At 35.2% G+C, this 17062-nt stretch overlaps 1 protein-coding gene across 2 annotated transcripts in view; it reads right to left on the bottom strand.

Annotated features, from left to right (window-relative positions):
* Window positions 1-3805: 3805 nt before the first annotated feature.
* Window positions 3806-17062, bottom strand: part of WDR26 (WD repeat domain 26) — a 38543-nt gene continuing 25286 nt past the window's right edge. For both annotated transcript variants that reach the window (XM_014562135.2, XM_006188131.3), the window contains exons 9-14: window positions 16754-16873; window positions 14712-14857; window positions 14324-14402; window positions 13946-14075; window positions 10955-11140; window positions 3806-8307 (exon numbers count right to left, since the gene is read on the bottom strand). In XM_014562135.2, the coding sequence (XP_014417621.2) occupies window positions 8282-8307; window positions 10955-11140; window positions 13946-14075; window positions 14324-14402; window positions 14712-14857; window positions 16754-16873 (687 nt within the window). In that variant the 3' untranslated portion in view covers window positions 3806-8281. The remainder of the gene's footprint in view (window positions 8308-10954; window positions 11141-13945; window positions 14076-14323; window positions 14403-14711; window positions 14858-16753; window positions 16874-17062) is intronic.

Here is a 17062-nt window from a genome sequence, read left to right as displayed (position 1 = left end):
CACAGCTCACTCCATTCAAATTGATCATCTCTGAAGGAGGATATAACGTGGAATCAAGTTCTAGATCCTGATCTTATCACTTGATCTGATCAGCAGCCCATTTCACAGATTGGATGTAAACTGGGTGAGGGTTGAACCTGATAACTCGATGAAAGGCAACAAGTTTGGCTGCCACTGCATCTGCTCTGTCGGAGACCTGTAGTCTTCTGGTGTAGCTCTCTATAAAGATACTTTTTGGAAGAGAATAACAGGACTAATCTGAGTTACCTGTTAAGTTTCTATTTTACCAGCTACAGTAATCAGACTCCTGAGCATTCTTGTTTTATCCATAATCTGCTTCACTCCCTCCACCACCCAATTTTGAAGCAAATACCAGACATCATTACATATGTAGTATTTTTATATGTATCTCTGTAAAATAAGTGTTCTTACACACACACACACATACACACACAACCATAGTACCAGCGTCATACATAAATTGGTAATTACTTAGTATTAAATATCCAATTGGTGCTCAGATTTCCCCCACTGGCTCAAGTTTCACAGCTGGCTTGTTCACATTGGGATCCAAATAAGATCTGTACATTTCATTTGGTTAATGTCTCTTAATTACTAAATTCTTCTTCCCCTTGCAATTTGAAGAAACTCATTTGACATAGCAAACGAGTGATTTGTTGTGTAGAACCTCCAGTGTCCTGGCTTTTGCTGAATCCTCTATTATAAACTTTAAAATCACTCTTAAAAAATCATTTGTAATTTCACTATGTGCATTCTAACCCATCTGTCTGGTAAGACACTGTTAGATCCTTTTACAGATGAGGGATATGACAGGCTAAGTTAACCTGTCTAAAGTGACACACCAAGTGACAGGATTTATATTCGGGTCTGATGACTCCAAAATCCATGATTTTAACCACTACTTTATAAAACAATTTGAAGATACTCAGATTTATTGTGGAGATCTTCTATAAAACTTCATGTGCCTGTTTTATTGATTGCTTCAACTATATGGAGAAAAAACTCCTGCTGTAATTCCAAAAGTGTCATTTTCTTCTATGAACTAAACCGTTACTTAGAATCAGTAAAGTGGGCCCTTAAACCTGAGACAAGTTTTTAACAATTTTTGTTCCAGGGTGAACGGCCATCTACAGACCCAGGGAGGTTTATATGGTGTAGTGGCTGAAAACATAAGCTCCGGGTACCTGGCTTCGAATCCCAGCTCCTTCATACCAGTTAATTTATGTAAGCCTATTACCCTCATTTGTAAAATGAGAATTAGAGTCTCTGCCCCATGAAGCTATCATGAGGATTAGATAAGAATTCAATTCGGTGAGAATGAAATGAAATGAGGCTCATCCATAGAGACTGGCCTACAGTAAGCACTCAGTGTATTAGCCCAAAGGAAACCGTTCTGTGCTCTTGCTACTCAAAGACCACGTAGCTGTGTAGTGTTGTGGTTACTCCCTCTCAATACCCATTATGCTCCTGCTTTTAATTCTTGGTGTCATTGCTGAAGTAATATAGCAGTCCCGTGGCTCTCAAAACCCACCAAGAAGTAGCTCAGTGCCAGCTGACAACATACAGTTACCTGCTGTTAACAAACTTGACTTGTGATCTGGAAGGTGGCTTAGAAATCTAAAAGTTAGAAAAGACTTCAGTTGAGTCTCCCATGCACTTGGATTTAGAAGTTAAAAGCACAGGCTCTGGAATCAAAACAGGGGTTACCATCTGTTAATTGTATTTGTTTCCTTAAGATTGTGTTTATCACTGAAAAAAGTGAGCAATACTTGCTTACAGAGATAGAAGTTTAAATAATGTATATAAACTGCCTGGTACCCAATAAACACTCCAATTACATATTTACTAGGAGGAAGTATAGAAAGAAAAAGGAAATTAAAACCATATTAGTTGATTAATATCAGTTCTTTGTGGACACGGAAGTAAAATCTTACTGAATTTTTTCATGCAAACCCATTAATGGGGAAAAAGAACCTATTTAAACATAGTGTGAAAGAACTTTTTTGAAGTTTTTTTCATTTATAATAAAATCAAGACCTCTTTTCTGAATTAGGCCACAAACTGCTGTTTTTCCACATGGAGGATGAGGGAAAGTGATTCACTATTTGAAACTATTTGGCATACAACTACCAATTCAATGTGTAGCTGCATTTTTAAACTATATTCAAAATGAGGAAAAAGCCACCACACAGGAGGACTTAAAAGAACAATTAGCATGTTCATTTGAATTCTAGATATGGTCTATCACCATGGCTAATTATGTTCCAAATAAGATGTCTTTCCTGAGGCTATAAAAGAAAAAGTCTTAAAATTGTATATGGACTCCAGTTGCATCAATGTAATGCACTGACCAAAGACCAATCCTCACATCAGAAAAGGAAATTAAGACTTGATTAGAAATTTATTATTTGTTCTTCCGTTTCCAGCAATAGCTATAAATTACATGATGATTTAATATTTTGTTAACTACGTGATTATACTGTTTCATACACAGCAAGCTCATGTTAAGCACGCTAATTGATTAGGTTTGAGGGAGAGTTCACTGCCACGAAATCAATGACAGACACTAAAGATCCTTGGGAGTAGTGACAGGATGATGGGGTCATTGTTGAATGCTCTTTAAGGGTTTTTTCTGAAAAAAAAAAAATTCAAGTAGAAGTCATGAAATAATGTAAAGACCATCAACTTTTCTTTTGCTTAAGTGGAAGGGAGTTGAATTGTGTTTTAAAAATACAACTTTATACTCAGGTTTACTAGGGTTGGGAACTTTTCTATACCTGGTGCTGGTATCTGGCACGAAACTTTAAATATAGACAAATAATCTCAACTAAATCTCCTAAGTATAGCTGTACTTAAAGAATCCAAGTAGAAGGGACATTTCTCTTACCTGTTAATGGGCAAACCATAACTTTAAAAGCAGTGAGTGTGGAAGCACTACTCTCTCTGCTTTATTAGTGGATCTGCTGTCGTAAGCTGACTCTCTCCACTGTCTGCCAATACTAGTTTTTCACATCTGAACTTCCTCTCACTGTGCAGAACTCTTAGCAGGAAAAATCTTAAAGCCTACTTCTATAATTCACCTTGGTGGGGCAACTGGCTTTCTTTTCCTTTCTTTCATAAATACTAATGTACTATATAGGTTTGTATACACTGAATGCTTTTTCCAAGGGATCTTTTAAAGAACTATATGATTATTCATTGTGAAATAAATTTTAATTTCAAACTGGAAATATATTTTCTCTCCTTGTCAGCATATCCACTGGCTAAATGCATAATTTCAGATACAGTAATATTTTTGAACAATATGCAGCATGTGATCCCTTTAAAATTCAAGTCTTCCTTAAATTTTTCTAAATTAACCCATGATTACACAAAACAGCTCTTTAAAAAGATACCTCAACTGGCAAAGGAATGCTTCCTTAGACACTGCTTAAAAAACTCCAGGTAAATCTATGGATGTCAAATTTAGCAAATCAATTCTATTAGGTAAAACAATTTAAAAACTCAGATTAATGACTATTAGGAGATTTAACACAGGAACAATTACTTAATTATTCATTCTGTTTATTGGATTGAAAGGGAGTACAAACGATTAAGTGCTATGCACCGACATGGAAAAAGTGTATTTAAAAAAAACTCAGTAAAGCAAATCAAAGTTAATGTAGTTTCAATTGAACAAAAATTTAAAGACATTTAATATACTACACATTTATAAAATAAAAGTTAACATAGGGTGTTTTGTAAATAATTAGTAGAACAAGTGAAAATAAATATATCAGAGACCTGAAGTTTTTTATGCTTTAATGAAATAATAAAGCAAAGAAATTTAAACTACTAAACATAATCTGAGGCAGTTAAAAAAAAACCACAAAACCCCCCAAATTTAAGAACACAATCCTTTGAAACATTTAATCAGTCCATAGCAAATAGTTATTACATACCAAAAGCTCTAAGTGTTAACTAGTTCCACCACAATGCCATGTAAATCTTGACAATTTAGAAATCTTGAGATCAACACTTAAGTTCTTTTCTTGATCTCTACAGCTTGGTTTGTAAGTACATACATGCTTTTGTGGATCTATTCCCCTCGCCACACACACACATTTTCAAGGAGCCAATAACATTTTTTTCCATCTGTGCCTAAAAATGTTCCAATTCAGTTTTTAGCACATTGACCCTGATGATGAAATGTTTAAGTTAAAGATGGGGATACAATTTCAATCTTAGAAAAATATACCAGTATTAACCAAACCTCAAATTCAGAGAGGGTACTTCACATGTGCACAAGACTTCTGGTAAAATTGGCAAGAACCTAGAACAGCTGTTTCCAGGACTTTTTGTGAATTAAGTACTCTCTCTCTTTCATACAGACACCACACACACACACACACACACACACACACACACACACACACACACACTTTTATACTATTCGTTTCATTAAATCCAGGCTATCTGGATTAAGTAGATAGGGGATGGGTTTTTATAGTTTTTGTTTTTGCAACTATAGGGCAGCTACTATAACAATAGCTTAACAATACTGAAAATTTTTAATTAAGTTCACCCTGTTTTTAGAAAGTGTCTTAGTGTAAATGCAAATTCACCTCTTCTTTTAAAGTTAGCAGTTATATTAAATCAGATATGGTTTTTGAAATGGAAGTAATATTTTGGAGAACAACCCCAAAAGAGTTGCTAAAATCCAAATGAGAAATCAAAACTATATCAAGATATTTATACATTTTAGAGATGGGACAAAAAGGATATTAAGAAAAAGGTCTTCTTTCCTCCCCATTCAAAAGTAGCCATTCTTCTGCTGTGAAAGAAACTGACATGGATATTTCCCTTTCAAGAGATGTACGATATATTTACCACTGTGAGCAGAGGTGATAGGGTCAGTTCTTGTGTGCAGGAACCAACATCCTAAAAAAGAAAATTTCAAGATGGGGAGGGGTGGGGAAAAAAGGGTTTTCTATTAATGTCATGGAATGCCACTCTTAGAGGGAGAACACGCCTAATAATAAAAATCACCATTATTACTACCAGCGTTGATCTCAGCTTAAAATACTGACGAAAACTGATTTTTTTCCTTTCAACTTGTTTTAGTTTATTTTTAAAGTCAGGTAATCCCTTTTTTGTTCTCCCACCCACTAAAATGGGCCAATTTGTAGGGACATTTGCAAATAAAATTTCCTTTGTTTAAACTACTTACCTGGTTTAAATGTAACACATTTATCTGGTCAGTAAGAATAACAGAAATATAACTAGCACAAACACTAATAAAATACAAAAACCAAAACTGAAGCTTTGTCATCCCTCCCAGCTAATCCCCCACTGTAATTCACCACCCACACACCAATCTTAGGAATCCCCCAAATCCAACACTGTTCTAGTAATAACCAATTATTTGGAGGAAAAAGACATTTCATACTTGCTCTAGCCCTTAATCAATGAATAATAACAAAAACATTTTTAAGCACATGGAAATGAGCCTACTAACCTGATTTTTGGAGCCAAATATCTCCAGTCTATTTTGATCTATGTGCAAAAAGTATTGGTACTTTTCAATTTACACATTTGTTAGTATCTTGTAGCTGGCTTGATAGTATTCTCACTCATACATTCTCGCCTTAAGCCTGTATTAGAGACTACAGCACTATCAGAAGTGTTCACAGAGCTGAGTTAGACCGTCTGCTATCAGGCTCTTTATACCATAAAACCCTAGGTTTCGTTTATTTCACCTTTCTGGCACTGTCACTGCACAGCAAAAGCATGAAATCGATGTTTACAGCAAATTGGCACAGCAAAGTACCAGTAAACACAGGAAGTTGCCAGTTAAGACAGACTTGGAAAACAAACTCACCTAGCTGCTATAGAAACCTTTGCATAGTTGTTACTCCATTTTAATGGAGTTATGTTCTTGTAAAATGTGCCTCACTTTTACTCCACTTTTTTAGTGTTTTTAACTGTACTTCAGAAGCACTCTGAAAACTCAGATCTAGGGGTGGCTGGGTGAAGAACAGTAGACTCTGAGTGCCAAACTGCCCCTGAATGGGCACAAATCTCAGTGAACGTTACAAATGTACCATGGCACACTGTAACCAAATTTGTAAACAGCTGTAGAGTTTCTATGCCCACCTTTTGTTAGTGATGTTACTGTAGAGACTGGGGTGTATTAACGGCTTCAGGGTATACATCAATCACTTAAAATATGAATGGATTTAACTGTACTGAGGTAAAGAGAAGTTGCCACTTAATTATATACAGTTACCAATGAAGATTTTATTCAAGCTTAAAGTAAAAAGTAATTTTAGTTAAGAAAAATGAAGTACCAGATAAACTGTAACATATAGTTATTTTAACTTAGAAGTATCAAAACAGGAATTCTTGATTCTCTAAGTGGTGGTCTCTGCAAAATGGAGCTTAAAGAAATCTTTTACATTACCAATTTGATAAAATAATCTGCTGACCACGATCTGTCATTTTCTCTTACTATGAGCTTTTGGGAGAATCCGTGCTAGTTTAAGGCCAATTGTGTTTTTCTTTCTTCTCCCCTTCCCTGACTTTTCCCATTTCTCCCTGCTACCATTCCCCTGCCCCCCACCCCCCGACAGAACTCCTGACATCCAAGCCTTTCCCTTCTTTGTGGATCCTGAAGGAGTCTGCTTATGGAAATAATATATTATAGACTTGACTGGGCCTAGAGGGAAACAGTACAAGACTTTGTCTTCACTAGAATCTTGTTTTGGGGGTACTCCTATTCCTCGTCCCAACAGAACAGCTGTGGTCACTATCACTTATCCTCTGCTGAAAGCGGGAGGGAATTTCAAAGGAGACTAAGTGTGTTGTATTCAGCTGTTACGGGATTTAAAAGCACAATGTGAACATCAGGCTTTTGGCTTATTTTAAACGTGAAATTCTCAAAATTAAAAGTGCTTTTCCGAAGGAAACCTTTCCTTAAACTAAAAGGGGAGGGGAGGAGACGACTATCCACAGCACCAGTTTAGAATGAGGTTCAGTATGGCAATATCTGAAAAACTGAGATATTCTTTAAATTTATGTATCCCCTATGTCAAAATATTAAGGGCAATTAAGAGAAATGACTATGAGGTTTAAACCCAGTTTAAGTATGTTTATAACCTGCTGAATTCTTCTAACAAGCTCAATTATACCATAAACTTCCAAAGTGCTTATATCTGCTGACTTCTCTCTTGCTACATCACACCAAAATGATTTCCCAAGCTGAGAACAGCCTGAAACAAGCTTTGTTGAAAACCTAAACTGACTACTGATCTCACGTTGGTATAAATTTAAAATTCTCTTTATGAATCTTGAGTTTCTTCAAGATCAGGTACTGATGTTGATTCAGGAGTAAAACAAAAGGGGGAAAATCTTCAAAGCACTACTCTGAATCTCCTGTGTAATGTCCTTCCAAGCACTGTTTCTGACCATGTCTCAGGTGGTATTCCAGAAGAGCATCAGTTATACTGCGTATCTAAGTCACAGAGGAAACTCTTTTAAGCTGGTTTAGATTCCAAATGTATACAAATGAAGTCACTTTAATCCTATAAATACTTCTTAATTTATTTTTAAAAAATTGTGCTGTTAACCCTTTTACGGGGCAACAAGCTATGTGAAAAGTACAAAACTTTTTGTCAAATGTAATATTGAGAGTGCTTTTGACATAGTTCACTGGTTTATCATCTGGATCAGTATATACTGCGCAACGGGCAAGGCTAGAATCCATGAACCAAGCTGCAAAGATCTCAAGCTAAATAAGGCGGAAAGATTTGGAGAAACAGAAGAAGGAAATTCTTTCCTATCCAATGTGTACTCTTCAGACTAATGCACTCTTTCTATCAAGCCTTCTAAACTGTTAAATAAAGTTTTCCAAACAAGCATTTAAACTTCATTACACAGAAGAGCAACAAGAATGGTATCCTGCCAGACAAAAGGCAGGAGGGAAAAAAATATATATACTGAGTTCAATGGGTAAGCCTGAATGTAGCACAGTTCTTCACAACCGATGGGGGGATAATTCAACATGGTGTCCGACAACGTTCTAACGACGTGCTTCATCTCAACTGGTTACTATGAAGCAAGGTGTAAATGTTTGGCCCCAATCGGGCTTCAGAAATGGTTCTTTTTTTCATGACGAGCATGTCTGTCCAGCTATCAATCATGTTTGTTTGCACCAAATCCCAAGCCATTAAAATACGACTAATTTTAAGTTAAACAGAAGTCGTCTGCTCCAAATTCGCCATCAACTATCCATGCTACTGCATTCCTCTGAATGAAGACAAGATGAAATGTGTATTGGGGGAAAAGAAGAAGAGGGGAGGGGGAGAAAAAAGTTACCAGTTAGAAAGTTTTAAAATCAGCATCATGACATTACAAAATACAGTAATATTAAAAAACAATCACAACAAGGAAAATTCTTGATACTTTAGTCATAATCATTCAAACTGCATCTGCATCACATTAGGCTATATATTAGAGTCTAAAATTATGATTATTTTGAATACTGGAGAGCCCAAGTGAATAATCATATCAGAATCTCATACTTTAAAAATGAATCTTGAAGTAGTTATGCAGAATAGAAAAATCTTTATAGTTGTTTACAAAAGAAGAGAGGAAAGAAGATCTGGCAATCCAAGGTATAACCGTGCATAACTATGTATTTAACTCTCCTTTCAGTGCCTCAGTTTGAAATTCTGCATTATCACTGTACTTTTTTTTATGAGGGGAGGGGTAATTGTCAATAGCTCTGCTGATACATAATTCACATATTATACAATGCACTCACTCATTTAAAGCGGACAATTCAATAGTTATTAGTTTATTCACAGGATTGCACAAACATCAAGATAATTTTAGGACATCTTCATCACCCATCAGCAGTCATACACAAACCTCCACCTCTAGGCAACCACTGATCTACTTTCTTTCTCTATGGATTTGCCTATTTGGGACCATTTCATATAAATGGAGTCACAGTAAGTGCCCTTTTGTGTCTGGCTTCTTTCACTTAGCATGTTGTTTTCAAGGTTCATCCGTGTTGTAGCATGTATTGGCACTTGATCCTATTTCATTTTATACATTTCTCAAAAAAAAATGCAATAGAGATCTCTACTGTTAAAATAAAAGGTCAGCAAGTCTCTTTTTTGAAATGGAGTTAAGTGAGATGATTTTTACTTAAATTACTTAAGAGTATCTTAGGGTATTACGTTTTTGAATGTCATTTCCTTAGCCTCATCCGTATTTTCCCAAAATATCTATTCCAAACAAGGATCCTTTAGAAAAAAAATGTTTTCAAGTGGAGGTAAAAGAACTCAGAAGATGCCTGCATAAAAGGCACATAACCACATACTATCTAGTTACATAGAGGTTGTTTTCCTATTTTAGGTATAAATGGACATCTTTTTAGGGCAATACCTATGTTGCAAAGCACAATGGAAAATTGCAGAATTAGACCCAGTTCTTACAATTGGGCCATGTTTGGCTCACCCACCATAACAGATATCCACATTAATTAAACTACCAAACAGCAGTGCAACTCTTACCCTACTGTAGTAGAGGCATAAACATATCCTCAAAGGTATGTCTAAAATAAATCCACTTACAAGGTAAATCATTACTATATACCTAATACTTTCCTACTTCTTCAAACCAAATATGTTTATTTGAAGAAATAACTTCCAAAATGACTAATAAAATTAGAAAAGCACGTATAATCACAGTTACAGATCTCTAAAGCATCTAAGAGAATGGGCCTGGAAACCCAAAAAAGGACAACAACAAACTACAGGAAATCAAAAGATTTTTGGTTTTAGCTGATTTCACAGAGGAATGTTAGAATGTCATGCAGTGATCTACAAATACAAAAAGGCCCTTGAACGTTCTGAACAACAGCAGTTCTCAGACTTTCTGACCCATGTACACGGCATGCTTTTTACTCTCATCTTTGGCTGCATGTCCTCATCTGCCAGTAAGACCTGGTGGTCAAGTCTTTTACAGTTTGTCCCACAAAGACAAAAGTATAGAGAATATGCTTTTATAAACCATACATGCTACCGTGACAACCCTCCTCCTCTGAGAATAACTAAACTGACAGCAGCTGGTCAACTTTCTTACTAAAAACATTTAGGTGGAACACACTGTTAACAAAGATCTGTTCATCTGTTTCCAGGTAAATTCCTTCTTCTTAAGCAAATATTTATATTTTTGCTTTGAAAAAAGAACAATAAGTCATTTACATAAAATTTCTCTTTATCTCTTCTTTCTAATACCAATATCTTATTCAATTAAGCTATGTCCTTAACTGTTAGCTTTCTGGCTATGGGCTTTCTTCATCTCCAAGTATCTGAAGATAGATCTGAAGAGCCGGTAGCACCCAGCAAGTCGGTCTTGCCATGCTTCAGTTTTGCACTCACAGAAGTGAGAGTAACAGCACTTCTCCACTTCTCTTACGTGGGTACATGACACATTTTAGCTCCCTTCTCTTTCCCTACCCATCATGCAGAGTTCATGCTAGTGTGCTACACGATACTATCAGATAATTATTTTTAAGGGTAAAACCATCAAGATCATTCTAAAGTTGTTCACATTCTGTACACTAGCTAGCTTTCATGGGTATGAAAGTATAAAGTACTTCTTGCCTGATGAAGCAAGATTTTCAGTAAGATTTTGAAAGTGGCAATACTAACTGGGTGTAAATGAGGCGGCACATTCCAGCTTATTTGCCCCACTGTCACCAATAAAACAAAGTACCGCTGTGTCTTAAACTAATTAAGCTCCTGTGGAGTGAGAAAGTGTACAGTCTCTAAATGAGGGAGAAAATAAATTACATTCTACACCTTGAAGTGTCACGACTTTATAATAAGCAGGGCAACATTTCATCTGGAGAAAACACAAGGATACCGTACGATGGTGTTACCTTCAATATTCTGGTGGTCTATAAAAGGTGCTGGTCCCCATATTCTAACAGTGCCATCATCTGAGGCGCTGGCCATCATGGATGGAATCTGTGGGTTCCAGCTCACACAGTTTACTGTACGTGTGTGCCCTGTCAGCTCCGCAATTGGCAGTTCACTACGTTTGTGCCAGATGTAAACCTTGTGATCTAAATAAACAGTAATTCAGAGAAAAGTCAGGGAATTGTTAATATATTAATGAAACCAACTGACTTTAGATTTATTGCTCATTACACACAGAACATATAACTTATTAGAACTTAAAAGGACAACAAAAATAACATGAATAGTTTAACAAATTACCTTATGAAAAAAGCCATTTTAATAAAATACACATTTTTTCCCATTAAAGGTGGCTGACTAGCTCACAAGTCACCAGAAAAATCTATCTGCAATATTCTGTAACACGTAATATATAATCACAGTCAAAATCTTTGAGCGTAAACAGATCTAGGATAGAGACGATAAATTTCATGGAAATGTGAGGTGACAGAAAAGCAACATACCCAAATTCAAATATAGCAGTAATTAAGGCGGTAGCTAAATACAGAGTGCTTACCATGTGATAGATACTAAATAAATGTATTATTTAATTTTCACCACCATCACGCGGTGGATACCATGCTTCTCTCTTTTATGGATGGTGACTGACGAACTGCAAGTTTTAGCAATCTGCTCACGGTGAACAGCTGGTAGATGGTAAAACCGGGACTAAAATCCAGGAGGCCCTGCTCAAGACTTAACTTATGAGGCTAGATGGCTGTCCCATATCTGCATCATAATATGACTTTGCAGTAGTCTGTTTATAATCTCACAAATGACCATAAAACCCAAAAACCCTGACAACTTTGCTTCTTTGTGATCAACTAATCTTCAAAAACAAAACAAATGACTAGCACCGAGTAGTGGTTCCAAGCGCAGGCTCTGCAGTCAGACGCCCAATCACTGCCTCCAGCGTGGACCAGCCACATAACTTTGGACACACTACCCACTATTTGCAACTCTTCTTCTGTAAATGGGGATTCACACTTACCTAATGTTATGCGGATAAAGTAAGTTTGTATATGAAAGTGTTTTGAAGAGAGTCTAGCACATAGTAAACACTATGTATTACTGTAAGGAGTTAACTAAATATAAGTGATGGTTCTTAAACAGAAGGCAGAATCCCAGGGTAAATGAGAAAAATGTTCTATCTCAAGGTCTGAAGTCAACTATGTGATTAATGTGGGATGTGCTGCCAAAGCACGTCTGCAGAAACTTTAGCATACTGAAAAGGTAAACTTGTGGCAAAAACATGCCCTGGTTTCAAAACTTACATAGGTAAAAAGCTAGAACTGTTTCTGAACATTTTTTTGTGTATGTGAAACAACCTGCACTCACTGAAGTACTGAATTTATCGTTCCTAGAAGGTATTTATTTCTCAATTATTTTTGAAAATAATTTTCCTTGCATAAAATTAAATTAAAGAAAAAGTGCAGATTAGCTATGTTTCCCTTTGGACAGAACAAGTCCACAAAGAAAGGTTACAGGCTTGAAAAATGTGAATGCAACTGAAATCTGCCTACATGTGGATGAAAAATGCTTTTGTGAACAAATATCCAAGGAGGATATTTGTTACAAAGTAACCAAAACTTAAGGTCTGAAGTAGACAAGGTCAGAATGACAGACTTTATGATCAAGCTCTGCTTACTCTATCAGCCTAGGGAATCCAGTGCTTATGCAGAGGTTAAAAAAAAAAAAAGTTTTTCATTGCCAACACAATGAAAAGACTTGAGTAATGGCCTAACTTCTTGGGGGGAAAGATTTCTTAATTGCTCCATTTTATACTGGCATTCATATCTTTGGGGATTTGGAAGGTCCTTGGAATATATTTCTTAGAATTAAATGACAAACGGATTACTGTGGTCATCTTGGGAGATAATATATTCACTGTATCCACTTGGTGTCCAAAACATTTTAGAACTATTCTAAACCACCTGAGTCATGAGAACACTAATCTCTTTCCTTCATAGTTATGTTTCATTTTTAGCCATAAACAGAATATAATGTGGTTTAATTACATTATTCATCAGGCTTAGTTCTAAAGTTAGTTTGGGCTTAAAAAAAAGCTTGGCATCACTAGGGATAATGGCAGCCGTACATATTTTTAAAGCACTTCTAGGCTAAGTATTATTTTTAGAAAGAGCTACAGGGGATTGTGAGGCATAATTAAGAGGGAAAAAACCCCCCAGGAGCAGGATTAAATAGAGCATGGGGAAAAAGATCTTAGAGTAGGAGGAGCTAAAAAGCAAGTAGAAGGCTTAATATATTTAGATCGTATCAAATTAGAAACCAGTGGAGAATCTGGAAAAAAATAACATGATTAAACTAACAGATAAAAAAGATTTTTTGACTGGAAAAAAGTGAACTCACAATTCTTACCAAGCAAACCACTATTCTCTTGTCTCACTTATTTGTGCTTCCATATTTTAAACAATTTCTATTTTAAATTAGACTAACTACTTTAGCACACGCCTTCCTGAAATACTGATGTTATCAGACCGGAGAGTAAGTTTAATTCAAAAGGTAGTAGACACAATATTGCCCAACATCAGTTAAAACATAATTAATCTTGATTTTTTTTAAGATACCACTAACCTTTGAAAACCATCAGTCTCATGAAAAAAAAAAAAAAAGTGAACATATGAAAGAGTAATGATTTAACTGAATCTTGATATGACACATGCACCAGACAAACCTCCACAGAGCCACAACAGGCACGACTGACCTGTGGTAACAAGGAGGGCTCAAGTCATTCCAAAAGGGGAAATTAACAGTGCACTGGATAAATAACTCATACAATTTTAAATTTAACACCCTGAATTTATTTGGAGACACGACTACCTTTACAAATTGAGAGAATAATAGAACTTTCAGCCCATCAATATATGTGAACCGATAGTGACACAAATTACCTTCACTGCCACTAGCGATGAAGTCTTCGTTATGGCCTCCAAAACATGAATGAATCGTATAAAACCCTTGCGTAACACCTTGATACTTTCTTACTAAAACTCTGTCTTGCAAGTCCCATAAATGAACTCCCTGCAGGCAAAAGAGAATATAGGTATTTACTCTAACTCAACTCAAAAGAATTTTAAAAGATAATCTGTGAATATCCCTTTGCCTGATGGAACATTTTAATTTTCTATTTATGCAAAATGCCAATGTTCTGAAAAATTTCTCTTTGACTTTATACACTTAAGGATCAAACACATGCTGTAAAATTTTTAAATCACAATTAAAATTTCAACTAAGCTAAATTTTTCTGAGAATTATATTAATAAACCTACCTGAGTTGCTACATTTAACAAAGCTAATCGGCCATTCTTTGAAATAGTAAAAGACATAATGGGATGATCTTCTTGTACTCTGTAACCAAAAAGTAATTTGTCAAAAGCAACATACTAAGAATCAAGACATTCAAATTATCAAAATATAAAATATTCTAAGCTTAAATACCACAAATTTTGTCTGTAATTACTATTATACACTATACTTCAGTCAAGAAAAAGAATTTGAATAATTACTAAGCACCACTTGATCATCCACCCAAATTACCAATCAAATCAAAACCAAAAACATAATAAAAACTCTTCTTTGGAAGAAGCAAGTTCCACTATACATTTATCTTAATATAGATCAGATAATTGTTGTTTAATGGATATAAAAAATAGTTACATGTTCCTATCTGTAAGGTCCTCGAAGTTATATCCCCGAATTCGCTGGTGTGTATCTGATGCCAGAACAGTCTTCCCGTCGCTCAAGCACCAAAGGCATTGCACTCTCACCCCTTCCCAGGAGTCAAGGAGATTACCATCTAAATCCTGAGGAGAGAACTACTATTAACTCCATTACTGAACAGCGCTCACAAAGCAAAGAACCAAAAGAATCTCTTAGCATATCTTTTTGTAAGTTTGTCTCTTCCTGAGACTGATTTCCACCTAACTGGTCCATAAGTGTCTTTAAATCATGAAAATTTGAATATAGGTCAAATTTCATTACAACAATACCTAAGGGGGAATGGGGGAGTCTTAGTAAATCTATCTTCCCTTCAATAACCTATGATGCATAGATAAATACAATAAATACGAAGACAGAAAGAATCCTTAAGTTCAAAGGTCTCACTACTTTTGGAAAAGAAACATTTCCTTAAAATTCGCTACACTGGGATTTGCCCTATAACAGTCACAAAGTATGATATGGAAAAAGATTACTAAAACATTAATTATGGCTTTATAGAACTTAGGAATTTGTTATGACATTTTTCAAAAAGTCACCAAATTTGTAACATGCTCTACAGAGCACAGCTCTTAAGATCATTATCTTATTGAATATTCAAAGTTCTGAGAGGCATTCCCATTCTCATTTTACACATTAGGGTACTACCAAGTCCCGTATCCTGAAGGTTTAAACACTATATTGGATGGCAAAGTCAGCAGAAACATGCATGGTCATCTTGAACCCTGGGAATTAAGAACCTACAGCTTACATGCAAAAATGTACAGCATGGTGTCTATAGTTAATAATACTGCATTGCAATGTGAAAGTTGCTAAGACAATAATCTTAAAAATCTTCATCACAAGAAAAAAAATTTTTAACTATGTATGGGGATGTATGTTAACTAGACTTACTGTGATCATTTTGCAATATGTACAAATACTGAATCACTAAGTTGTACACCTGAAACTAATATAATATTGTATGTCAATTGTATCAATCAATGCAGTACAGTATTAGCCCATGGCAAGACAGTCCAGAAATATGTTAAAATGCTTAAATTAGTGTATTATAATGGTATTGACCACTTGAAATAGCTTTTTTAAAAAATGGGAAAATCATGGACATGTCAACAAATAGTGTTGGGACAACTGGAAAAAAAAAAAAAGTAAATGGCTTATAACCAAGCTAAGATATTGACACTAGATTCATATCGACACTAGATTCCATTTGTCTCAAGGCCATCTTAATGCAAGACACTGATAATCTGTAATGGCTACATAAAAGTCTTTATGATAAATGACCTTTAGCTACACTGAATGATTTGATGGGTTTTTTTAATTAATCTTATTTAACTTTAATTAAAAAAATAAATCCAGAAGTGCCTACTGGAACCATGCTAGGTAGTGATATGAAATGTGGAATCAAGATAGAGAAATAACACTGAATTTGTATCATAGTCTACCTTGTCGTAAGACTTTTTATCTATTACTTATTTTTTTTAATCCCCAAACCAAGATTAATAGAGCAGGTAACAATCAGAAGACACTGCAAATAAGGACTGAAAAGTTCTCTGGTAGCACTCATCATCACTTTCATTCCTCAGATATTTTAAGTCTCTTCATGAAATTCAGCAATTTTTTTTTTTTTTTTTTGGATACAAAGAAATCCAAAGGGCTAAAGACCTTGAAAGAAATTAAATAATAAATCTTTTTGTCCCTATACATTACAAACTTGTTTACAAGGACAAAATGTTTAGTAAGACAATTTTTTAATGTTATACTAAACTCAAAGTCTATACTTTGTATAAACACTTGACATTTTTTTTTTAAAAGAAAAAACCTACTGGAAGTTCTACTGGACAGTGCTTATCTAGAAAGATGGCAAAGTAGATCTTCAAATAGTATATTTTTATAAAAGGTATCAAGTGAATTCTTTATTTTTACAAAATTAAATTTGCTTTTAAACAAGCAAACATTTGAAAAGAGCACTAAATACTCACACACTGATAGAACTGTCCACGTTGACCTCCAGTCACAAAGCGTTTCCCATCTGGATTCCAAGCCACACTTGTTAAACTGTCTTCATGAGACTGGCTCATCTTTGTCCTTAGCTCTCCCGTCTACAAGGAAATAAAACTGTAGATGAGATCTTCAAGATACTCTTCTAAAGGGAATGTATAAAGAAAAAAAAAAGAAGAAGAATAGTAACTGGGCTATCTGGTTAGTTTAGTATTCCTAATTAGAGAAAAAAACTGCTTAAATTAGCCTTACAGAGACTAAAGCACTCAGAAGAGAAATTAAGGACTTGA

Source organism: Camelus ferus, chromosome 23, assembly GCF_009834535.1.
Source record: "Camelus ferus isolate YT-003-E chromosome 23, BCGSAC_Cfer_1.0, whole genome shotgun sequence".
In the NCBI taxonomy this organism is placed as follows: Eukaryota; Metazoa; Chordata; class Mammalia; order Artiodactyla; family Camelidae; genus Camelus; species Camelus ferus.
The sequence above is the reverse complement of the archived record's forward strand: the minus strand, read 5'-3'. Positions and strand labels throughout refer to the sequence as shown.